Genomic DNA, 26,674 nt, shown 5'->3' on the forward strand with positions numbered 1-26,674 from the left:
AATGCTCCAACCAAAAGACACAGACTGGCTGAATGGATAAAAAACAAGACCTGTATACATGCTGTCTAAAGAAACCCACTTCAGACCTAGGGACACATACAGACTGAAAGTGAGGGTACGGAAAAAGATATTCCATGCACATGAAGTCAAAAGAAAGCTGGAGCAGCAATTCTCATATCAGACAAAATAGACTTTGAAACAAAGACTATTACAAGAGACAAAAAAGGACACTACATAATGACCAAGGGATCAATCCAGGAAGATATAGCAATTGTAAATATTTATGTACCCAACACAGAAGCACCTCAATACATAAGGCAAATACAGCCATAAAAGGGGAGATTGACAGTAACACAATCATAGTAGGGGATTTTAACACCCCACTTTCACCAATGGACAGATCATACAAAATGAAAATAAATAAGGAAACACAAGCTTTAAATGATACATTAAACAAGATGGACTTAATTGATATTTATAGGACATTCCATCCAAAACAACAGAATACACTTTCTTCTCAAGTGCTCATGGAACATTCTGCAGGATAGGTCATATCTTGGGTCACAAATCAAGCCTTGGTAAATTTAAGAAAATTGAAATCGTATCAAGTATCTTTTCAGACCACAACGCTATGAGACTAGATATCAATTACAGGAAAAAATTTGTAAAAAATACAAACACATGGAGGATAAACAATACACTACTTAATAACCAAGAGGTCACTGAAGAATTCAAAGAGAAAATCAAAAAATACCTAGAAACAAATGACAATGAAAACACGACGACCCAAAACCTACGGGATGCGGCAAAAGCAGTTCTAAGAGGGAAGTTTATAGCAATACAATCCTACCTTAAGAAACAAAAAAAATCTCAAATAAACAACGTAACTTTACACCTAAAGCAATCATAGAAAGAAGAACAAAAACCCCCCAAAGTTAGCAGAAGGAAAGAAATCATAAAGATCAGATCAGAAATAAATGAAAAAGAAATGAAATGGAAACTATAGCAAAGATAAATAAAACTAAAAGCTGGTTCTTTGAGAAGATAAACAAAACTGATAAACCATTAGCCAGACTCATCAAGAAAAAAAGGGAGAAGACTCAAATCAATAGAATTAGAAATGAAAAAGAAGTAACAACTGACACTGCAGAAACACAAAGGATCATGAGAGAGTACTACAAGCAACTATATGCCAATAAAATGGATAACCTGGAAGAAATGGACAAATCCTTAGAAATGCACAACCTTCTCAGACTGAACCAGGAAGAAATAGAAAATATGAACAGACCAATCAAAAGCACTGAAATTGAAACTGTGATTAAAAATCTTCCAACAAACAAAAGCCAAGGACCGGATGGATTCAGAGGCAAATTCTATGAAACATTTAGAGAAGAGCTAACACCTATCCTTCTCAAACTCTTCCAAAATATAGCAGAGGGAGGAACACTCCCAAACTCATTCTACGAGGCCACCATCACCCCGATACCAAAATCAGACAAAGATGTCACAAAGGAAGAAAACTACAGGCCAATATCACTGATGAACATAGATGCAAAAATCCTCAAAAAAATACTAGCAAAAAGAATCCAACAGCACATTAAAAGGATCATAAACCATGATCAAGTGGGGTTTATCCCAGGGATGCAAGGATTCTTCAATATATGCAAATCAATCAATGTAATACAACATATTAACAAAGTGAAGGAGAAAAACCATATGATCATCTCAATAGATGCAGAGAAAGCTTTTGACAAAATTCAACACCCATTTGTGATAAAAAGCTTCTAGAAAGTAGGCACTGAGGGAACTTACCTCAACATAATAAAGGCCATATATGACAAACCCACAGCCAACATCGTCCTCAATGGTGAAAAACTGAAACCATTTCCATTAAGATCAGGAACAAGAAAAGGTTGTCCACTGTCACCACTATTATTCAACATAGTTTTGGAAGTTTTAGCCACAGCAATCAGAGAAGAAAAAGAAATAAAAGAAATCCAAATCGGAAAAGAAGAAGTAAAGCTGTCACTGTTTGCAGATGACATGATACTATACATAGAGAATCCTAAAGATGCTACCAGAAAACTACTAGAGCTAATCAACGAATTTGGTAAAGTAGCAGGATACAAAATTAATGCACGGAAATCTTTTGCATTCCTATACATTATTGATGAAGAACCTGAAAGAGAAATTAAGGAAACACTCCCATGTACCACTGCAACAAAAAGAATAAAATACCTAGGAATAAACCTACCTAACGAGACAAACTACCTGTATACAGAAAACTATAAGACCCTGATGAAAGAAATTAAAGACGACAAAAACAGATGGAGAGATATACCATGTTCTTGGATTGGAAGAATCAACACTGTGAAAATGACTATACTACCCAAAGCAATCTACAGATTCCATGCAATCCCTATCAAACTACCAATGGCATTTTTCACAGCACTTGAACAAAAAATTTCAAAATTCATATGGAAACACAAAAGACCCCGAATAGCCAAAGCAATCTTGAGAAAGAAAAATGGAGCTGGAGGAATCAGGCTCCTGGACTTCAGACTATACTACAAAGCTACAGTAATCAAGACAGTATGGTACTGGCACAAAAACAGAAATATAGATCAATGGAACAGGATAGAAAGCCCAGAGATTAACCCACGCACATATGGTTACCTTATATTTGATAAAGGAGGCTAGAATATACAGTGGAGAAAAGACAGCCTCTTCACTAAGTGGTGCTGGAAAAACTGGACAGCTACATGTATAAGAATGAAATTAGAACATTCCCTAACACCATACACAAAAATAAACTCAAAATGGATTAAAGACCTAAAGGTAAGGCCAGACACTATCAAACTTTTAGAGGAAAACATAGGCAGAACACTCTATGACATAAATCACAACAATATCCTTTTTGACCCACCTCGTAGAGAAATGGAAATAAAAACAAAAATAAACAAATGGGACCTAATGAAACTTAAAAGTTTGCATAGCAAAGGAAACCATCACCAAGACGAAAAGACGATGCTCGGAATGGGAGAAAATATTTGCAAATGAAGCAACTGACAAAGGATTAACCTCCAAAATTTACAAGCAGCTCATGCAACTCAATATCAAAAAAACAAACAACCAAATCCAAAAATGGGCAGAAGATCTTAATAGACATTTCTCCAAAGAAGATACACAGATTGCCAAGAAACACATGAAAGGATGCTCAAAATCACTAATCACTAGAGAAACGCAAATCAAAACTACGAGGTACGACCTAACACCAGTCAGAATGGCTATCATCAAAAAATCTACAAACAATAAATGCTGAAGAGGGTGTGGAGGAAAAGGAACCCTCTTGCACTGTTGGTGGGAATGTAAATTGATACAGCCACTATGGAGAACAGTATGGAGGTTCCTTAAAAATCTAAAAAATAGAACTACGATACGACCCAGCAATCCCACTACTGGGCATATACCCTGAGAAAACCATAATTCAAAAAGAGTCATGTCACAATGTTCATTGCAGCTCTATTTACAACAGCCAGGACATGGAAGCAACCTAAGTGTCCATCGACAGATGAATGGATAAAGAAGATGTGGCACATATATACAATGGAATATCACTCAGCCATAAAAAGAAATGAAATTGAGTTATTTATAGTGAGGTGGGTGGATGTAGAATGTGTCATACAGAGTGAAGAAAGTCAGAAAGCGAAAAATAAATACCATATGCTCACACATATATATGGAATCTAAAAAAAAAGGTTCTGATGAACCTAGGTGCAGGACAGGAATAAAGACACAGATGTAGAGAATGGACTTGAGGACTCGGAGTGGGAAGGGTAAGCTGGGACGAAGTGAGAGAGTGGCATGGACATATATACACTACCCAATGTAAAACAGATAGCTAGTGGGAAGCAGCCGCATAGCACAGGGAGATCAGCTGGGTACTCTGTGACCAACTAGAGGGGTGGGATAGGGAGGGTGGGAGGGAGGGAGACGCAAGAGGGAGGAGATATGGGGATATATGTATATGTATAACTGATTCACTTTGTTATAAAAAAAGAATGGGTTGTTCCCTCATGGACTAACCCTAAGCAGCAGAACTGAAGGGTCTTGGGGTATTATTCCTCCTCATATATTCAGAGATTGCTTAATAAAAGCGTGTTAATCTGTTCACACTGGAAGAAAAAAAAATTATGGAGTGATTTAACTGTACAGCAACTTGGTGAAACCAATGCCTTTCAAAAGAATTATTTATACTTTTTATTATAGGTTTAACAACAGAAAAAGTATAACCAAAATACTAATATTAATCAACTGCATAATTAAACAACACTTACGATAAATCCCTAGACCTGTAGTTTTCAAAGTATGGTCACCAGAGCAGCAGCACCAACTTCACCTGAGATTTTTAGAACTGCAAACTGCAGACCTACTTACTGAATCAGAACTGTGGAGTGGGGCTCAGCAATCTGTGTTTTAACAGGCCCTTCAGGTAATTCTGATGTAAACTGCTAATCTAGATCAACCTTAAAGGAGTTTTAAAACCTCATAATCCTTTAAGACATGAAGATGTTTTGTTTATTGTATAATGGGTTCTATCCTTTTACCTATGAGTAAAATCATAGCATTCTAAAAGTCAGTATGAATTGTGCCTCATTCCCCACCTCTCTGGTATTTTTCCAACAATCCATGGTTTCGGAAAATACTGTCTGGTGATTAACATGTTTACTAGCCAACACCATGCTGGTAGCTATATTTAGCATGAACTATGAATTATAAAAAGTCCAGGAGATCGTACCTTTTTGGGTAGAGCAGAAGAAAACGGTTCCCATTTTTAACTAGAGGAGGATCACTTTCCTCTTTTGGCAGACCTGATTTCTGACAGGTTTTTTTCTTTTTCCCATATGGATATTACCGTCATTCTCTTGCCCTTTCAGCCCGCATGATTTTTTGTCTTTTTCCTCCTCCTTCACATTTTAACCTAGGAAACTGCTCATTTATTTTGTTTTTTCTTGTTTCAGCAAAGTTAACTTTTCCTTAACTTGGCTTTACTGTTGCAAATTATGGTTCATTTTTAAAGCACAGATGCTGGAAAAAGCTTCTAAGGAGCCCTAGTGTTGCATTATAGAACCAGGCCTTTCATTTTGAATTGTCTTTCTAGACATGCATGGACATTTCAAGTCTTTCTTACTGTATCACAAAAAAGACTTATGAATAATTCATGATCACAGTATTTTTAACAAAAAGTCCTCCTATGACAGATTTGGAAAGCTGAAAAGTTTTATGAAACTTTCTAAATACTTAAGACTTTTCCGAAATGAAAGCAAGCCCTGCCGTAACTAATTAATTAGTTTAAAACACTTCAATTGTAATGTTTATGTAAAACACAGAGAAAGAGGATAAAGAGAACACTTGTTGAGTACCTACTATGTGCCATGAACTGTGCCAAATGTTTTTATATTTTTTCATAAAATCTCCATGACAACTTGTAAATTAGATGAAAAACTGATGCTCAGTGTTTTGATAATTGGTCCATGGTCACATGTCTAGAAGTGGTAGTCAGGCCGAGCTCAGGATGCTTAGTATGACTTAAAGTCCATTATCTTTAACTACATCACACACTGCCACAGCAGATGCTCAAATGACTGGCCAAATAAAGGGCAGAACGGATTTACTTACATTGTTGTTGGTCACAGCAAAGTACTGCAAATTACTCAGATACTGGATTTCTTCTGGAATGAAGGTCAGGTGGTTATAGCTTAGATCCAAATAATGTAGTTTGGTGCATAGGAAAAGCTGCAGGGGCAGATTCTCAATGTTATTATGGTCCAAAGAGAGTTGCTCTAGATTAGATAATGCCCCAATCTGGGCCGGAATATAAGCTATGTTATTGTGCCACAACTTTAAGCAGGAAAGATTCTGGAGATGCTGAAAGCTAATGATCTCTTCCACAGTTTTAAGGTTATTTTCTTTAAGGTTTAACTCATGCAAATTGTTCAGACTGAAAATGGAGTGCGGAATGCGTTCCAGGTCGCAGCTGATCAGCTCCAGGCTTTTCAGTTTGACCATCTTTTTCAAGTTGTTCAATACAACCAGCTTGCTCCCCTCGTTATCAAGGGACAACTTCTGCAGCGAAGGCAGGAGGTCTGTAATGACTTGTGGGATCCGGGAGATGCTGCTCTTCAAGTAGAGGGTCCTCAGGTTTTTCAAGTCCTGAAAGCCCTCCAACTGCATGGTACTCACCTGCTCAGGTAGAACACAGCCTGACAGGTAAAGCTCCTTGAGATTCTTCAGATGAAATACCCAGCGTGGAATTTTCCCCATTTCAGTAAATTTCAGGCGGAGGATTTTTAAATTCTCCTCTAGAAAGGCCAGGGCAGGATGGTCGACCACCAGAGACGAATGGTACACGTGGAGCTCCTTGAGGTTGACCAGCTGCGAGACCGCAGAAGGCAGCTTGACCTCAGGGATCAGCTCCAGGCTTAGCACTTCAATTTCTGTCAGCTCAAAGACATTGTCTGGAAGACCGTTTAGCATGAAAAGATGCAGTTCTATCTTGTCCTGGGAATTTTTCACAAGCTTACTTTTCAGTTTCTCGACCGTCCATTCGTTGTTGAGGTTGATCTGTTTCAGTTTGTTCTCACTGACCTCCGACAGGAATATGGAGAAGCGTTTGGAGTAAAGGGGATCATACTGATCAGCCAGATGCAGAATGAAGGCGAAGTCATTCTTGACATCCGGGATGTCACTGTAGTTGCTTTTTTCTCTCAGCGCCTCAAAAGAATATTGCTTCAGAGAACTCCGCAGCATCCACCACAAGCTGTAGGAGGAGGTAAGACCATAAAGTATAACCAAGATGACATAAAATGAAGCCAGGACCTTAAATATTTCTGCCAAGGAGTAGACACACTGGTAGCGCTTATATCCAGTAAAAGCCTGCACATCCACTGAACAGTCAATTTCAAGAGTAATGTAGGTTAAAAAATACGGAACGTAAGTTATGATGAGGACAAACAAAATGACTTTGACTATTATCTGCTTCAGATACACTCTATAAATGATATCCTTCTGTTCCACGTGCATGCGGAACCTTTTCACTTTTTCAAAGATGGCTTTGGCCTGTTCGCCCTCCTTCTTGTCCAGGACGCTAGAAGTTGGGCTTTCTATGCCAGCTGACTCTAAGCCAGGCTGCGGGTAGGGCAATGACTGCTTGTTGGAATCAACCTCAGCTGAGCACCCTGAGGAAGAAAGCAAAACCTTGGACTTGGAGAGTGTCAGGGGCCTCACTGACTGCTCAGCCACCGTCTCTGACAGGGCACGGGTGGTCCACGGAGAATCGAAGCACTTGTGAAGGATGGCCACAAAATGCTCGAGCCTGGAACTGGTACTGGGGTAGTGCAGCCAAAAGTTGCTGCAGGCTGCGAAGATGAGCGTGTGCAAGAGCACCAGGTAGGGAAAGAACTTTGCGAACCAGTGGAGCTGCTTCTCATAACAGACGGCGTCGATGTAGGAGTACTGCTGTCGGTGGAGGTCGTTCTGGATTCTGAGGGGGAGCGGAAGCGGCGCCCCGGGATCGGAAGACGTGTTCACGCTGGCTTTCAGGATGTCCCAAGGCACGGCGCAGTGATTGTCGAATTCCACCTTACACGGAAGACAGCACAGAACCCTGCTCTGTGTGAGCTGGAGGGCTCCAGCCAGCACGGCCACCAGCAGCATGATCAGGGTGATGTAATACCAAAAGACGTCCCACCACGGTTTTAGGATGTGATAAGACGACTGGGCGTCTGCTAAACATTTTAGCTCTGTTAGTGTAATCATGACTTTCCCTTGTAGGAGGACAGAAACTGGAGGAGGAAAATAAAAGAAAAACCACTGAAGCAAGTACCCCAAATAAGCTTAAACTCTAAGGCTTGTACATAACCAAGTAGGATTTAACTCAGGGGCAAAACCTGGGAAGCAGGGCTGATGATCAAAAGGTATCAAAGTTTCCTGGTTTCATTCGAAACCTTAGGCTATGCCAACTGAGCACTGTAAACTCCCTTAGATGAGAGACCATTTGGTGACAGCCAGATTGGATCTGTAAAGGGATTTATTTGGTGCAGGACGTGAAGCAACTATCTAGTTTCCTCCTGCATCTTCACTTCATGCTAAGCTACTAAAAACCAGAAGCCGAATTTTCTTCAATCAACATTAGGAAAACTTGTTCTTATGCTCCTAATTTCTAACAGCCACATTTTGTACCTTCCAAATGGTCTGAATAAGCTCTTTCACATTCCACTCCCCAGTCTGGAGCATCGGGTACAACCTAAGAGTTGTGTTTCAACCATGACAAGGAACTTCCTTTGAGCAAGCACTGCTTTATAAAATTATCCCTTAGGATTAGAGGGATGTACCAACTCTATGTTCAGAACAAACTGTGATCTAATACATTATCTCCTTTCCCCCCAAGCTCTTGCTTTGTAACTTACGTTTGCATCCAACTTAGAATATTTAAAAGCTGGCACAAAATGGTAATGGCTTAAAAAATGGATGGGGAAGGAAGCCCCAGTTACAACACTGTGGAAGGGACTCTCTCTCATGTTTAATGTTTTGATGGCAAAGTACTAATAGTATAAATGATTAAGGGCACATGCTATTATTATTTTTGCCTTCAGAAAAACAAGGTGGATTTTGCATTTTCATATTGAAAGTATTCAGACAATGCTCTTTACAGAAATGATTTATGTAGTATTCAGCCTTACCTAAATCGTTTAAAAAATTGTTAACTAGTAAAATCCAGACCACCTATAAGACGGCATAGAGTAAGACAGATAAAAGGAAATCTTTGGATTTATAACAATTCTGGTTAAAAAAAATCACAGTAGCATCTTTGCTGGTGGTTCAGCTGCAACCTTCATCCATGGACTTCTCTTACACTTTTTTGAGTCTTAAGTCTTATCTTTCCTGGGTCTGAGTTTCTCTTTCTAGATACCCTAGTACTGGTAGCACCCCCAAGAAAAACTGTTTTGCTCTCATTAGTCTTCCTTCAAGGGACTGGTACCCTGCCTTGAACCCTAGAATCCCATTACAGAGGCTCTGATACCTATGAATAAGTGTCTTTTCTTTTGCTGGTCAGCCCTAACATATTCCTGACCATCTGACCCTGAACCCTATACCTTCATGCTCTCCCCCTTGCTAAGGCATCCCAGGATCCTTGATTTTAACTACTAACCTTGAGCACCACTTTCCACCTGCGTCCTCTCTGGCCATCATCATATTATATGGATTCAACTTTCTCTTAGGACCTATGGCTTGATTAAATAATTTTCCAGAGTTTCCCTCCCTTACTCTAGTTTAGTGGGTCTATTTCTAACTCTCAACTCCTCCCCTTCTGCTTCAATCCACTGCAGTTAATCATAACTGTGTGTCAAGACAAGACAAAAACCAAAAACAAGAGGATTATATGCGACAGAAAGTCTGGGCTTAGACCCCAAAATAGCATCAACATGATGGGAGGAAAGGAGGGCAGAAATCATTGCTGGATGAACATGTGAAAAATACCTAAGGATTTTAGTTGACATGAATGCACGCATTAAGCTAACTGTGTCATAGCTATTATGCAAAATATAGCTATATGCTATCTTTATGCTAAATATAGCCATAATATGACTATAATCTGTGGCCATATTAAATCATGAACCCAGATAAAGGGGCAACAATCCTTCTGTGTCTGCCTAGTAAGATCACACCTGGAACCCAACACTCAGTCATAGGTTAAAAACTAATTGGGCAACAAAATAATCAGGAGCTACTTGTCTACGAACCATTTCCTATGGAGGAACACAGGTAACTGATGATACTCAGCTGAGATAAAAGATGACTAGGGGAACCTGAGAATTTATCTTTACATTTTTGCAGGACTACCTCTTGGATTAAAGAATAAGTGGATTTGTTCCAGAGGCAGAACTAGGTGGGTGCACATTTTAGAAAGTGACATTTTGATTTACTCTGTAGTAGAACATCCATAGAAATAGTTCTGTGAAATAGTTCAGGCCCTTCTCCTACCTGGGCTGACCTGAATAAGATGACCATCCGTCAAGGATGTTGCAAAGGAATTTCTTGTAATGGGTAAAGAAAGTGAATGAGATCATCTCTAAGGGCTCTGCCAGCTCAAAGTCTATGGCTTTATTTGTCCCCTCAAAGATGCTGGGAGTTATATTCATTTCAGACACACAACTGAAATTGTAGAAGAATGTAAACACAAACAGCTCTCACAATGAGGGTATTTGACAGACAGCAAATATTTATTCAACAAAGAGCACAAGTCAACATTGGCCAAAACAATATACTTTAAATATTTATACTTACTATAATGAAAAACAATGAATCCAATAAGTTGACTGTGCTTCAGTCAGGAGGCCTACACCTTTTGAAATTTCTTAGACACACCATCTCTGTGATTGTCTTCATTCTGTGAGAAAGTATAGATATCTTGAAATAGCTGTGGTCATACAAACAAACAAAATTGGAGATACTGTCGTTAGAGACCCTCTCCATCATAACACATTACATGGCAAGTGGATTTTCATAGACCAGTTTACTTTTCACACTGGGAGACATTCTGGCAAAGCTATTTATATAAGACCCCATCCACATACCAGATTGCACTCAGCCTCTGAACTTCCTTAACTTACAGAGAAGTTTCTACAGAAATTTAGATGTTAACTATTTAAAAATGCTGTATCTACAACGCTTAGATGAACACTTAGCTTCTTCCAAGCAGTCTGCATATGCTAATTTCGGTCATTCAATCCTCATACACAGTTGGTCTTATTTGCATTCATCAGATGGCCTGTCAAACCATATAATTTCTGCACTTTATGATACATCTATCCAAATGAGACTCAGTGCTCTTAAAATTTAGCCTACTGATTCATTAAATACAGTTACAAGTCAATAACTTTTTAGGACACAGCTCAGAAATATGACTGAAATTCTCTGAAATTATGACATTATTAAATGTAGCTACCCTTTATATTAAAACCTATTGGTTTTTGTTTCTCACCTTATAGGTTAATATAAGTCATTTTTAGCATCTACTTCAATCATTTGCAATAGCTTAAATTACATATATACTGATTAGTTTGAAATGTGAGAACATTCTAAAACACACAAAATTTTTTTTAGTTGGGTGTGAAAATTGCATTTTTTAGTGCCTATGTATCCTCTGAAAACTTGTTGAGAAGGTTTATATATTTGCCTGGAAGATACAATCCTTTTTTGGTTTATTAAGTACTCAAAATCCGGCTCAGAGTACTGACCCCAAATTGTATTTAAGGTATTTTTAGCAATACTCTTGCAACCTTGTCATTTTCAAAGATCAAAGAGTTAGCATGTCTGAAATTTACTTTGGTTTTACCAATCCATGTGTAAAGCCTTCTTTATAATTACTACTGAAGATCAAATTATTTTGCAGGCCAGAAAGCACAGTTAGTGTGTGACAACTCAGCATGTATTAATTCATACTTAGCACCACTGGAATATGAGTTTCTTATTCACAATTCATTTTTAAAAGACTGACAACATACGATACACAACTGCATTTATGTGTAGTTAAGCACAATAAAGACATTTGATCTTTGAAACATTTTACATATTCTTCTACTGCATTGCATCTGTAATGTGCCAGGGAGGAATTTATTGCATAACTCCAGAATGCTACCCAGCTGTCATGATACTTCCTGCACAATACAGTTTCCTTTAGATATTGCAAATATATTTTCTACTTTAAGCACAAAAAGAAAGAAAGTCACAAACCTCCAACTACAGTAATATTTTAAAATAATCAGAATGAGAAACTACTATAACTAACCTGTTAGCAAACCACAACTGACGACAAGTTCGCCATATTTATTCTTTTTCTTATTTTATTTATTTAATTATTATTATTTTTTATTTGGCTGCGTTGGGTCTTCGTTGCTGTGTGTGGGCTTTTCTCTGGTTGCGGCAAGCAGGGCCTACTCTTCATTGCATTGCAGGGGCTTCTCCTGTTGTGGAGCACGGGCTCTAGGCGTGCGGGCTTCAGTAGTTGTGGTACGCAGGCTCAATAGTTGTGGCTCATGGGCTCTAGACCACTGGCTCAGTAGTTGTGGCGCATGGGCTTAGTTGCTCCATGGCATGTGGGATCTTCCTGGACCAGGGCTTGAACCCATGTCCCCTGCATTGGCAGGTGGATTCTTAACCACTGCACCACCAGGGAAGCCCTGCCATATTTATTCTAACTGAGAACTATTTGTAAAGAATTTTTCCTGTTCATCTTTTTAAGAATTATAAACTTTTCCTCTAATCATCTAATTCAGATTTCCTTTGATGACTTCGTCAATCAGAGAACAAATAAAAATCTGTTATTAATAATCTAATATCTGTTTTCCTACTTTCAAAGCACTTTCATTTACATTAATTTGTTTCATACCTACAACAAACCATTAAGATAAATATTTTTCTTCACATTTTATTAACATGGAAAATAAGGCAGGCCCAAAGGAGTTATGTCGTCCAAGGTGACGAAACTGGCAAGAAATAGTAACAACTAGAACCCAGGTCCTCAGGCTAAAATCTTAGGGCTGTCCACACCAGACCACACTGTCCAGACCATTTAATCCAATTAGGCCAGTCTGAGTTTTTTCAAAAGCTAATAAAAAGTTGAATATTTAACTCCCTTCCCTAACTGCAATGGACTGAATGTTTGTGTCCCTGAAAAATACATATTTTGAAATCCTAATCCCTCAATGTCATAGTATGAGGAGGTGGGGCCTTGGGAGGTGATTAGGTCATGAGGGTGGAGCCCTCGTGAATGGGATTAGTGCCCTTATAAAGGGGACCCCAGAGAGCTCTCCTGCCCCTTCCACTATGTGAGGAAACAGCAAGAACGTGGCCATCTGTGAACTAGGAAGTGAGTTCTCATCAGACATAATCTGCTGGTGCCATGATCTTAGACTTCCCAGCCTCCAGAAACTGTGAGAAATAAATGTTTGTTGTTTAAGTTATCCAATCTGTGGTAGTTTGCTATAGCAGCCTGAAGGGACTAAGACATCAACTTACCCCAACATCTGCATTATAACTGGGTTCCATTTTAATCTTTGAAAGACAAGGATACAAAGGATATAGCTTTCCACAATGTCTCCATTTACATACTATATAATCTGCTTTCTCAGCTAGACTTTTTCTACTGAACATTTTCCACTGAACAATTTAAGACTTTATATAAATATATAGCATCTGGATTTAATGATGTATGAAAAGTCTCAAGCATTCCTATATGTTAAATGATGTTAATTTTTCTAATTGAAGTGCTTAACTGGAGAGTTAGAGCATAGCTGCCCTTTGTCGTTACAAAATTTAATACTGTTTGTGTGTCCAGGAAATTTTTTCCAGACCATATTTTTGCAAACAATGAGGATCCAATCCAAATCAGATCTCTATTTCTAATATACAAATGCACTAAATCAGTTCAAAGAAACAATGTTAAAAGTAAAGGATTTTATGGTCCTAATCCCATTCCTTTAGCTTTTAAACCTCGTTAAAAAAAATCATAAAAGCTTTTCAAAGCACATGAATTCATCTGACAATCTCACCCCAAAGTCTCTAAGACTGGAACAACAACACTCAAGTTAGCCAGTCTTTACTTCCCACTAGTCCTTGTTTTACTTTGAAAGCATTTCCAAAACAACCAGTGAAAAAATAAACAAATGATGATCAGATGGTATTTAGAGTCATTGTATGATGAGAACTGGATGCTACTTCAAAGCTCTCTGTCTCTGGCCCCAGGCAGGGACACAGCCAAACAATACAGAATGGGGTTTCTCTATACTACTCTCACTGAAAATTGATTTTAAAATCGCCTTACATCCTTTCAAAATGCTTAGTCCTACTTCTCATCAAGATGTTTCTTGGGTCTGGGCTTCCCTGGTGGCGTAGTGGTTAAGAATCCACCTGCCAATGCAGAGGACACAGATTCGAGCCCTGGTCCGGGAAGAACCCACATGACGCAGAGCAACTAAGCCCGTGCACCACAACTACTGAGCCTGTGCTCTAGAGCCCACGAGCCACAAATACTGAGCCCGCGTGCCACAGCTACTGACGCCCATGTGCCTAGAGCCCATGCTCTGCAACAAGAGAAGCCACTGCAATGAGAAGCCCGTGCACCACAACAAAGAGTAGCCCCTGCTCGCCGCAACTAGAGAAAGCCCGCACGCAGCAACAAAAGACCCAATGCAGCCAAAATTAAATAAATAAAAATAAATAAATTTATTGAAAAAAAAAGATGTTTCTTGGTTCTAACATATATCTAACTGCAATTTTTTTGTCTTTCTTTTTTTTGTTTAACATCTTTATTGGAGTATAATTGCTTTACAATGGTGTCTTAGTTTCTGCTTTATAACAAAATAAATCAGCTATACATATACATATATCTCCATATCTCCTCCCTCTTGCGTCTCCCTCCCACCCTCCCCATCCCACCCCTCTAGGTGGTCACAAAGCACCGAGCTCTTTGAGTTCTCTCTCTGAGAAACGATGCGTCAGTGTCCAGGAGTAATTTGCTCCTTTGCTTTATACTATTATAAATAACCCCCTGAACCACTCTTCAGAGAACTGATGACAATCACTTAGCATTTTTCAAGCACTTAAATGATCACTAGCCAGACACTAGTTTTGAGATCTAGAAGGGAACTAGGATTCATCTAGTAAAGTGTTTCTCTAACATCAATGTTCATAAATCACTGGAGAGCTTATGAAATCACAATGTGATAGGTCCCACCCTCGGAGTTTCTGATTCATTAGGTCTGCATTAGGCCGCAAGAATGTGTATTTCTAACAAATTCCTAGTTGATGTTGCTGGTGCAGAGACCACTTTTTGAGAATCACAAATCTAAGACAGTGGTTCTCAACTTTGGCTTCACATTAGAATCACCTGGGGTACTTTTATAAGAAACTTAAACCCAGGGCCACTCTTAAAGAACACTTTAGTTGGTCTAGGTGAGGCCAGCAATTTTTTTTTTTTTTTTCAAATCTCCCAGGAGGAGAAAGCTCACAAGATAGATTGGCAATGAACTATCTCGGGAAAATGCCTACCTTTTAAGTCTTCCTGAAGTTTCAGATGTCTAGAGTGCTCCCCACAAACTACAAAGTAACAGCTACCATCAACTACAGGAACCTTCAGAGATTCAGGTGTAAGGTGGGGGAATACTTAGTCACTGAGCTAGAGAGATTTGCAGGATGGATTTGAGGAGAAGGATTAGAAACAAGGGGCTTGAAAGGCTATTTCAATCACATGGGCCAGAAATAATATGGAAAACTTTTGTAATATATTTGAAAAGAAGGCAGTGAATGAAATAGTCACTGTAAATGAAAATTCAATGCCACTTAGCAACATCAAATGTCCTAAGAGAGGTCCATGGAGAAACGGGGTCAAAGGATTCCGATTCTGATCTTGTGGTATTATAGGATCTTCCACAGTTTATAGCACATAGTGTACAGTAAGTATTTGTACAATAAATAACGGAATGTACAAAAATGCAGAAGGCCGAAGAATATTACGTTCACATGTTAGGCAGGGTGTATCTAAGGTGATTAAGCCTTTCCACAGAGAGGCTAGAACTTGGAAGCATATAGATGGGAAGGATTTGGCTAACTATTCTGCATATTCCAAACCTTAATAGCTTAAAATAGTTTTATTTCTTGTGATTCTGTGGGTGGTTCTTTTATTTCCTGGTGTTGGCTGGCACAAAGATGGCTGGAAGGTCCAAAATGTCCTCATTCATCAGGTTGGTAGTTGGTGCTGACTGCTGGCTGGTACTTTGTGTGAGACTTCTTGTGGCTGTTTGAGAGTCCTCGCATAGCTTGGTGGCTGGGTTCTAAAATAGTGCATTCCAAGCAAAGAGGTAAAACCTGCAGTTCTTTTATGGGATAGCTCTCAAAGCTACACGGTGTCATGTCCACTATATTCTATTGGTCAGAGGAGTCAGGTACCAGCCCAGATTCAAGGATGCAAATGCCTCCTCTCAGTGGGAAAAGTGGCAAAGAATGTGCAGCCGTGCTTAATCCACTGCAGTCTACTCTCTGCCCACAAATGATTTACATTCCTCCCACATGAAAGCCTCACCCTCTGCCAAGTCCCCCAGAAGTTTCATTCTGCTACAGCATCAAGTTCAGGCTTGAAGTCTAGGATCCTGTCATCTAAATCATGTCCAGGATGCTATGGGAAAACACCCTTAAGATTCTTAGAAGCCTTTCTATCTAGTTGAGAAGACGCACTGCCTTACATCTTTTTGAAGTCTTAATACAGGGTCCTATACCTGTGCCCTGGCTTTTATTTGCACCTTAAGACCAAGTTTTACTGCACTAGTGCTACTCTGGATCTGATCTTTCAACCTGAGGCCATTTCTTACTTTGAAAGAAACAGTTTTATTCACGACCCCAGAAAATTCTGGATTGGAAATATGTCCTCTAAAGTCTACTTAAAATCTGAACCGTTTCTTCTATAATTAATCTCTCTCTTACAATACTTTGGTCATAAGTGGTTTAAAAAAGTCAACTGGTACTTCCAATATTCTGCTGGGAAATCTAAGCTAGATCCACAAATCAGTTAGGTTCATTTTTTATCTTCCATGTTACTGTGTCAATCTTGTTAATTTTTTTGTCAATACATAACAAAGGTACCGTTTTATATCCTCCAATAGCAATTTCCTCACTGCTCTTCGAGCCACCATTAAGAATCTTCTTTTTTTAAAACTTTTATTTATTTATTTATTTATGGCTGCGTTGGGTCTTCATTGCTGCGTGCAGCCTTTCTCTAGTTGCGGTGAGTGGGGGCTACTCTTCATTGCAGTGCACAGGCTTCTCATTGCAGTGGCTTCTCTTTGTTTTGGAGCACAGGCTCTAGGCACACGGGCTTCAGTAGTTGTGGCACGCGGGCTCAGTAGTTGTGGCTCACGGGCTCTAGAGCATAGGCTCAGTAGTTGTGGCGCACGGGCTTAGTTGCTCCACGGCATGTGGGATCATCCCAGACCAGGGCTCGAACCCGTGTTCCCTGCATTGGCAGGTGGATTCTTAACCACTGCGCCACCAGGGAAGTCCAATAATCTTCTTACTTCCCCTTCAGTTTCACTGCTACCTGGTCTCAAAGCCAATGCCAGATGTTTTCTTGTGGCAACACCTTCCTTCTAGGTACCAATTTTTGTTTTGGTTCCTTACTGCTATGTAACAAACCATCCCCAAACTTAGCAGCTGAAATAACCATTCATCATTTCTGATGAATCTGTGGGATGATGAGGCAGTTCTGTTTCACATGGTGTTGGCTGGAACGCTGTGATGGCTGGAAGGTCCAAAATGCCTCAGTCACAGGGCTGGCATTTTGGCTGGCTGCTGGTCTGGAGCTCAGCTTGAGCTAATGACCAGGGGCTTTGCCACTCCTCCACATGGCTGTTTAGGCTGCCTCAGAGCAAGGTGACTAAGTTCTAAGTAGGAACGTTACAAGCACACAAAAGCAGAAGCTACAAATCTCCTCAAGGTCCAGCCTTAGAAATTACTCCACACCATTTCTTCCTTTTGATGGGGAGAAAAGGAAACGGATCCAGCCCAGATTCAAAAGGAAGGGAAATAGACTCCATCTCTTGATGGGAAAAATCACAAAGTATTTGCAGCCATCTTTAATCCACTATAGGAAGTTGAGAGCATTTAACTAGTAGATGGTGCCACAGAAATGAATTAATTCTTTGAAAGCATTGAGTGAGTGAAGAATAGAATCTCTCTCCCCTTTATAACATATCAGATGAGGAAGGACTATCAGACAAGGAACAGTAAAGGGGGATGGAATAGCAGGGTCAGTGAGGTGAAAAAGCAGCACAGTGTTTCTGGAGCACAGAAGTCAAAGGGTTTGACATCATAGTCAAAACAGAGAAACCAAAGGAGAATAGTGATGTAACTATCATTCTGCAGCTTCTAACACAAAGCCGTAGAGTGGAAATGGATCTGTGAAACAATCAAATACTATGCTAAATATTAGAAAAATTACCCATATCATCTGAAGTCCCAGGAGAAAGTTACTGAATACGACAATTAAGAGCATGTGAACAACTCTAGAAATCCTAATTAAATCGGAGTTGTTGAACTTTAAGGAACATTGTTTCACTATTCCTTGTTTCTGATGGTTATGAAATACATCATGCATTTAATTTAGATGGTAATTGTGTTTTTAGAAAAAGACCTCTCAATTCTTTGATGCTTTAAGTAAGCTACCAAATTATCTAGAATACATTTAAAATGAAGAGAAGCTGCAGTCCCATTACTGTAATATTAACATTAGAGCATAAGCCACCAGTGGCTACATAATTCCTAGAATGTGTAAACAGACAGCAATCTCAAACCCTTCTCCGCCATCTTCATTGTTTATAAAACCGTTTTCCTGACCCCCTCCCATCACCCCAGAGTCGCAAGCCATAAAGTCGAGCCAAACCCAGTCCCTGTGCAGTCCCTGGGGCATCACACATGCTCTCCTTTCAAATGACTAGCTGACAGCACTGATCATCAGCCCATTTGCTTCTACAGTGATTCTTCCATAGGTGACCTACCTTTCACAGGAGCAGAATCATATGGACTATTTAACCCAAGAAGAAACCGCAGAGATCAGAGTCTAACTCTTCACAAATAAGGAAACTAAATTTCAAAGATGTTCAAGCAGCTTCTCTAGGGTCACAGGGTGGTAGAACATGGGCTCAAGGCCACCTTGCCTAATTTGAAAAGAACTGGGAGGCTGAGAGCATTGCTTCTGGTCACCTAGCCTAAGTAATAATAGGCCAAATAAAACAGGGTTTGGGAACATGAAGTTGCAAAAATAGTCTAGAACATTTCTGTGTTATAATTTTTTAAAACTATAAATCAAAATGAGATTTTTTTTTTAGCTCTGGGACACACAAACCAGTGTATTCTAGAAAGACTTAAACGTATGATTAAGCCACTAGTCTTAACCCTTTCTCTAAAGTTAACATTTATACACATTCAATTATGGAGGTTAGGACTACAAAGGCATACCAAGGAAATATGAGGCCTCGTTTCTGCTTTCATGGGATTTACAATCCTATTGTGGAGAGAAGACATGCATAGTTGAGAGTTAGCAGCACCATCTAATACTGTCATTTCAGTGCCAAAATGAGTGGGATGATGGCCAAAAGAAAGCAGTGCATTCGGTTCTACACAAACAAAATATCCAAAGAGAATGGGTGAAACATTACTGAGAATGGTAAAGCAGTACTTGTCAAACAAAGGTCAGGATTTAGTCTGTTCATGCAACAAATATTTAGAATGTTTACTATGTGCCAGGCAGAGTTCTAAGTGTTAGGGAAATAGAGATGTGCAAGACACAAGATCCCTGCTCTCAGGGACCTTACTGTGTAGTAAGGAAAGAGAGAAAATCAAATCCACACACATGATAAAATCAGAAATGTTATGAAGAATACATAGCTACTTCAGACTGGGGAGTGAGGAAAGGCCTCTCTAGAGGGAAAACCATTAGAACACAGATCTAAATGGAGCCTACCAGATGATGATACTGGGGAAGATCATTCCAGGGAGAAGAAGCAAGAAGCTTAGGATGCGTGCAGATCAGAAGGGAGGACACCTGGCCGGAATGGCAGAAGCCTGGGGAAAGTACAGTAACAGAGGGCCTGCAGTCAAGATAAAGAGTTTGGATAGTAAGTAGTATAGGAGTGGTGGAAAAGCCACTGAAGAGTCATAAGGAGAAAAGTAGCTGATCTGTTACTAGCTTTTAAGAATTCACAGTCAACTCAATGAATCAGCAGGGAAATGCGGATATACTCGAGAAGTCCAAGTATCTACCTTCACCTGTAAAAAGAATGGTGTTCAGAATACGGCAGGGGATAGATCTACTGTCCTCACCACTGCTTTACCTGGACTATGTGTTCAGAGCTGGGTGACACAGCTTTAAGACATATGTCATATTCACAACACTGGAGAGCCATGCAATTTAATACAGTGTACAAATTAATCATTCATCATGTCAAAGTCAAAAGCTCTGCCACAGAGCTAATTCAAGATTAAACTTCCACAACTGTAAAAGATGAATGATGTTTGCAGGAAGCAACAGGATATAGAACTTGTTTATTTCTGACTTACCTACTCTAGGAAAGCATGGCCATGTTTTCATTACCGAAACATGGCAAACCAATTCTATACATTAAAAATGCTACCCTAGGGACTTCCCTAGTGGCGCAGTGGTTAAGAATCCGCCTGCCAATGCAGGGGACATGGGTTCGAGCCCTGGTCTGGGAAGATCCCACATGCCACGGAGCAAATAAGCCCGTGCACCACAACTACTGAGCCTGCATGCCACAACTACTGAAGCCCACGAGCCCAGAGCCCATGCTCCGCAACAAGGGACGCCACTGCAATGAGAAGCGTGCACCGCAACGAAGAGTAACCCCCGCCCGCCGCAACTAGAGGAAGCCCATGCGCAGCAATGAAGACCCAATGCAGCCAAATTAATTAATTAATTAATTTAAAAAAATGCTACCTTAAACAAAGATCAGAAAAATATAGACATGGAGTCATGGAGTCTAAGTCTCTCATAGACATTTATTATATTCCTTAGATCTTTAATGTTAAAAAAATGACAAATATCAAACACATACACATACCCTTTCCTACATACAAAACTAACAAAGGATAGGAAGATGACATTTTACCAAAATGTATACAGATTTAATTTTCTGTTTAATTGGTTTAAAAACATCAAAAGGACTTTACTCAAAACATCTGTAAGAATAGTAATGTCTTTTTACACACTAAGTATTCAGTACTTATTTGCCCCAAGCTACCAGTGTAATAGTAATTATCTTTACCATGTGTTCACAATTCAGAATATTAATCTTACCCTATGAATGCCTGGTCAACCGGAAACTCTGCAATTAGTTTCTATTTGAAAAATTCCTAAAGAGAAATCATAAACATATTGTTATATTTTATGCATCATAGGACTGCAAGACAATTTATCCACTTATGTGGTTCTAAAGTTTCAAACATCTATAATAACTTTATGAAACATATAAAAGATAACATTTTTAAAAAGCCACTGCTGTTAAAGAGATCACTTTCTGACCTCTTACAAAAGGTGTCAACTAAAACCCAGGGAGAGAAACAAAATCACTGTCACAAGCTACACATTTAATCCCATCACCATGGCAATTTACAAGGCATAAAATATGAACTTTAAATTTTTAATGAAGAAAGAGGTAAGCATTATGAGGCACCACTCATTTTATAAATAAAAGATAGAAAAACTCATTGAAAATATCTACGCTTCTTACAGAAAATAGGGAAACATGGGGAAAAAACAACTTAATGTTTAGGATCGTTTTCCCCTTCCAGTTTTGATTTTGTTTTTGCTGGCCTGCTAGTTTTACACAACTATGCCATTATAAAATTCAGTGTTATGATATTGAGATCTCTTTTTGCCTCATCATTTCTCATAGGCTTTCTCGATGTTGTTGTAGTTTCTTGAAACATCATTTCTGAAGCATAATAGTTCATACATGGCTATGTCATAGGTTACAAAATCATTTCCCTACTGAACCTTATGTTTTCCCTTTTTATTACTAATAATGCTGTAAACATCTCTAACTCTGTTCATATGAATTCCTTTGCATAGACCTCCAAAAGTAAGAGTAATAGATCAAAGAGCATGAACAGTTTAAGGCTTCTGATATATAACATCAAATTACTTCCCAAGAGGATTATACTAATTTTCTCTCCTATAAACAATATGAGTAGGACTCTCACCAGATGTGGGAATCATCATTAAAAATAAAAGTCTTGGGCTTCCCTGGTGGCGCAGTGGTTGGGAGTCCGCCTGCCGATGCAGGGGACGCGGGATCGTGCCCCGGTCCGGGAGGATCCCACGTGCCGCGGAGCGGCTGGGCCCGTGGGCCATGGCCGCTGAGCCTGCGCGTCCGGAGCCTGTGCTCCGCAACGGGAGAGGCCACAGCAGTGAGAGGCCCGCATACCGCCAAAAAAATAAAAAAATAAAAGTCTTTGCTAATTCCACACATGAAAAGGATCTTGTTGCTTTATTGTGCATTTCTTTGAATTGGGTTGAATGCTTCCCAACATGTTTTAACAATGAGTTTCATTCCTCCTTTCTGTTTCACATTTACCTAAACCAGAGTAATATTTTGCTGAGAAGATATAAATGCAGAACTTAATGAAAGCTCTCTCATAATGACAACTTGTCATCTCAGAGTGCAGCCATTGCTGCCAAGTAAAAAAACAAAATGTAGCTCAGTTTCTTTATCCAGCTTAAAATCACTCAAACTAATTTTGGAAACAACAGCAAACATTATCACCTTTCTTCCTCCCCAGCAGTGAACCAAAGTATAAGTTGCAAGAATGAAATGTGAAAGTACTAAATGGCAACGCTTCTAAGAATAGAAATAAACAGTCCATATTAGGCAAGATCAAAACAGGACTTGGACTGTCACAGTACTTGTGACAGACCCAGCTGCTGAGGAAGCATCAGTGGGCTCCCCAGCTAGCTATGCTGGATGGGTGTTATAAAACCGGCTTTACCTACCCTCTGAAAAACATTTACTCTCCCCAGGGGCAAGACACAAGATGTGTATTTTCACTGAAAAATTCAATTCCAAGATAACCTAAAAAAATATATCCTGGAAGATTTGGAGATGACAAGCCTAGCACTGAGAGCTCCCTTTCTCAAATAAGAGCTCCTTTCAGAAGGTTCCCAGTGAGGGACACAGAAGGGAATGCTCCCAAGTGACTGTGGATTAAGGAACAATAGGGGATAATCAGCTTTCTGATAGAAAAACAAAAGGCCAAAAGGCTTTTACTTTGAAAACTGAGAAGTCTGGGTGCTCTTATTTCCTTCTGGTCAGTGTAGAGAGTGGAGACTGACAAAACAAACTCCTTTGTAGTAAAAGCAAAGGCCTACTATAAAATTTTAGAATCTGAGAAAGGCTTTCCATTTGGGAGAATTTGTCTTTCAGTGATAGATTCCTTTTTTATTTTTATTTTTATTTTTGCGGTACGCGGGCCTCTCGCTGTTGTGGCCTCTCCCGTTGCGGAGCACAGGCTCCAGACGCGCAGGCTCAGCGGTCATGGCTCAGGGACCCAGCCACTCCGCGGCATGTGGGATCTTCCCGGACCGGGGCACGAACCCCTGTACCCTGCATCGGCAGGCGGACTCTCAACCACTGCGCCACCAAGGAAGCCCTAGATTCTTTTTAAGATTTAGCAAGAAGTCAAGAATCTTTGCAGATCAATATGGCAAGAATCCCTGCAATGTCACACTTATTCAACCTGCCTTGTGCAATTCCATAAGATTAAGGCTTTAGGTTGCGTAAAATTAAAGTATCCTATTTTCATCAATTTGAAAGGTTCAAACTCTGAATACCAGATTTACTTAAGAGAGGGACATTTCACTTCACCATCGGTCCCACCCTAGGATCACGCCATGAATCACCGCCATAAGCCACGCTGACCTCCACAGGCTGCGTTCACTGCTCTTCCATCTGCTTTCCTGGAATACTTTATCAATAGTTCTCTCACACTGTTTTATGACATGTAATAAGCTACTGCCTCAAGTTCCTTGAGGACTGGGGCAGAATCTTATTTACCTATATTCTCAGGATCTATCCCAGCATCTCTTTCCGAGGCTAGGTTAAGGGCCTCGATATTACGGCAGCTTCCCTGTACCAATTCATCAATGGGGTGTTGAAACATCTTTGGAAAGTTAGCTAAATTAAACTAAAATAGTATCTACCAGACTCTTCTCAGGGATTGTTCAGAATGTGGTTGGAAGGAAAGACAAAGAGACTTCTGGTCAGTTGAGATCCTGGGAACTGGCAGAAGGGGGAACTAGAGGGGCTCTTTGGCTACCCTCCTCCCTCTCATACAGCCCCTGGCTTCTCTTCAAAATGTTGTGGGGCTTCCCTGGTGGCGCAGTGGTTGAGAGTCCGCCTGCCGATGCAGGGGACACGGATTCGTGCCCCGGTCCGGGAAGATCCCACGTGCCGCGGAGCGGCTGGGCCTGTGAGCCATGGCCGCTGAGCCTGCGCGTCCGGAGCCTGTGCTCCGCAACGGGAGAGGCCACAACAGTGAGAGGCCCGCGTACCGAAAAAAAAAAAAAAAAAAAACACACAAAAAATGTTGTGAACAAATATTTAAAGAATAGCAGTCTGAAGTGACATCAAATCGTTAGCCTGCCCAGAGTGACAAGTTAATAGCCCACCTAGGGGGCTCCCATGTCTCAGTCCTGCCCCTGCGCTCATCGTGAATATTGAGTAAGCAATTATTGAGTGAACCAATAATACCAGATCAGGTTTCCCCACCCAGTTAGGAACCAAGGGTATGGAGGAGCAGGCCTGGCTCTCTGGAAGACCTGTGCACACATCTGCTGTACAGACACGGTGGGCCTGGAAGGGTGATAAGCAAAGCAGTGGGGACAGGGACAGAGCCTCAGGCGTTGCCACCTGCTGAGATTCAGAGGCAGAGGCTAAGCCTTCACCCTTCAGAAAGAAAGGAGAAAATTTCATAGTTGCCAGCTTACTCACCAAACATGACATCTCACAGGTCTGAATGCAGAAGTGCTGCCAAACCCAGCCTGACCGGCTACATTATAACGACAGTGAGTCAACGTGAATCAGTGATGGACCAACGCATAAATGCCACAGCAGTCTCAAATGACCTTAATATCATATCAAATTATGATTTCAAAATTCTTCTTTTGTACAAATTAACAGTATAGTGCAACAGGAATAAAGCTGGGACCGGCAGAAGCGTCAAGATACCACCCAACAAGGATACTGTGTACCATGCTGTTCTGTGCCCATTTCTTGCCCAGTCCACCTTCCCCCAAGACCACAGGCTCTGGGAAGGTAAGGACTTTGTCACCCAGGGCCTGCCACATATGAGATGCTCCCTAAGTGTCGTAGTTCTGCAACCCTGTATGCTATTATCAAGCTAACAATATTTCAGGTACAGGGATGGTTTCAGTCTCATAAAACCAGTAACTTCTGATCGTGATCACTATAAGGAATGCTATATCTGCTCTACCACATTGCTAACCCAACGACAGAAATCAAATTGCCATGCATTGCAAATCAGACTAGTGTTTACGTCAAGCTCATTTCTAACCACAAAACACAAAAGTTTAATGTTCACCAAGTACTGAATGACCGTTAAACACAAAAGATGTTTGAAATAAACACTGCTACTCACTCAACCCCCTCCTCCCACCCCCAACAAGTAAGTTGTTTCATACCTGGTGCTTCTTTGGCATCGAGGGAATGGTGAGTGCTCTACTGTTTCTATTAAACTGCATCACAAATAGCTGGTCAGATGCTTCCCTGCCTCTCACTATGAGCTCTTAGAAGAGTTCAGTGTGCAAGCCAGGAGCTAACACACAAGAAGTTCTCAGTAATTGTCTGTTGAATGGAGAAAGGTGGTGGGAGGTGGAAAGGGGAAAGCTACCATTTTACTGTACACTTAGTGAGGTACATATTATGACCTCAACTCAACGGTGGGAAGGGTGAGGATGGGAGGAACTAAGAAGCTTGCTCAGGCTCAAGCTCACAAAGGAGAAGAATTCACACCATCTGCTACACCACCTCTCCAATAAGCTATATTAAAAGGAGTTTTACATAGAATGTGACATCGCTTAAAAAAAACACCGACAATATCTTTTAGAGAAACTGAAAGGCACAATCTAAAAATCAGATCTATATAGTTTCCCTGTTCATTACTCAGTATTCCATCTAGTGAAACAGAATCAACAACTGCTCCCTCCATCCTGCTTGCCTCTATTAAGTAATGAAGATCAGCGTGAACAGGAGTGCATCCTACTGGCACAACCTCTTACAGAGAAACATTCACCCACCCCTGTAACGACAAGAGGAATAACCCAAGTTTAATCTGTATTTAAATGATCTTTTCCATGGGTTTTCTTCCTGGCCTTCCTATTAAAATGTGGTTAAACTAAATTTATGCCACATCACCTAAACAGGACCTTCTTTCTGAATGACTGAATAAAGAAGTATTGCATGTTTTCAATCTGTTAGTTACTTTGTTAGGCTTAGTTCTTACCTGACACTCTTAGGAGGAAGGGAGTAGAGCAGGATGGTTAAGATCAAGTTCTGACTGTGTCATTTACCATCTGCTTGATCTTAGGTAAACCAAGTATCAATTTTCTCATCTGTAAAATAGAGATAATAATGGAGTTATTTCAAGAATTAAATGAGATAACTATATATCTAATGTTTAGCATAGCAGGAGGTACAAAGTAAATGCTCAAAAATGACAATTTATTAACTGAGTAGGAGGTTTATTTAAAGTGAATTCTTTAAAGGTTGGCTTTAAATTATCCTGTAAAGAGAAACCAGACTGGATATTAGGGGGTTTGGTTTTCCACCCAAGCTAGAGATTTCCATGCCATGTTTTGCAATGTATCACACGACTCCAGTTACTAGAAAATGTTGTGCAATATAAATATAAATGTAATTTACCTCAATTATTTAATATATGACACATAGGGAAGACCAAGTATCGTGAAGCCAAAACAATACAAGGTGATGCAACATTTTTAAAAAGTTAACCTGTGCAAGTACCCTCT

The 26,674-nt window shown here is 40.1% G+C and overlaps 1 protein-coding gene across 3 annotated transcripts in view; it reads right to left on the reverse strand.

Annotated features, from left to right (window-relative positions):
- LRRC8B (leucine rich repeat containing 8 VRAC subunit B) overlaps window positions 1-26,260 on the reverse strand; it is a 39,580-nt gene extending 13,320 nt beyond the window's left edge. The window contains exons 1-4 of one of the 3 annotated variants that reach the window (XM_082857731.1): window positions 26,149-26,260; window positions 20,927-20,982; window positions 10,348-10,450; window positions 5,680-7,844 (exon numbers count right to left, since the gene is read on the reverse strand). In XM_082857731.1, coding sequence (XP_082713857.1) covers window positions 5,680-7,818 — 2,139 coding nt within the window. In that variant the 5' untranslated portion in view covers window positions 7,819-7,844; window positions 10,348-10,450; window positions 20,927-20,982; window positions 26,149-26,260. Of the gene's footprint in view, window positions 1-5,679; window positions 7,845-10,347; window positions 10,451-20,926; window positions 21,861-26,148 lie in introns of those variants that run through there. The other 2 variants (XM_082857733.1, XM_082857732.1) reach the window with 2 other exon arrangements.
- Between the last annotated feature and the right edge of the window lie 414 nt (window positions 26,261-26,674).

This window comes from Leucopleurus acutus (genome assembly GCF_964270905.1).
Source record: "Leucopleurus acutus genome assembly, chromosome: 2".
Lineage (NCBI taxonomy): Eukaryota > Metazoa > Chordata > Mammalia > Artiodactyla > Delphinidae > Leucopleurus > Leucopleurus acutus.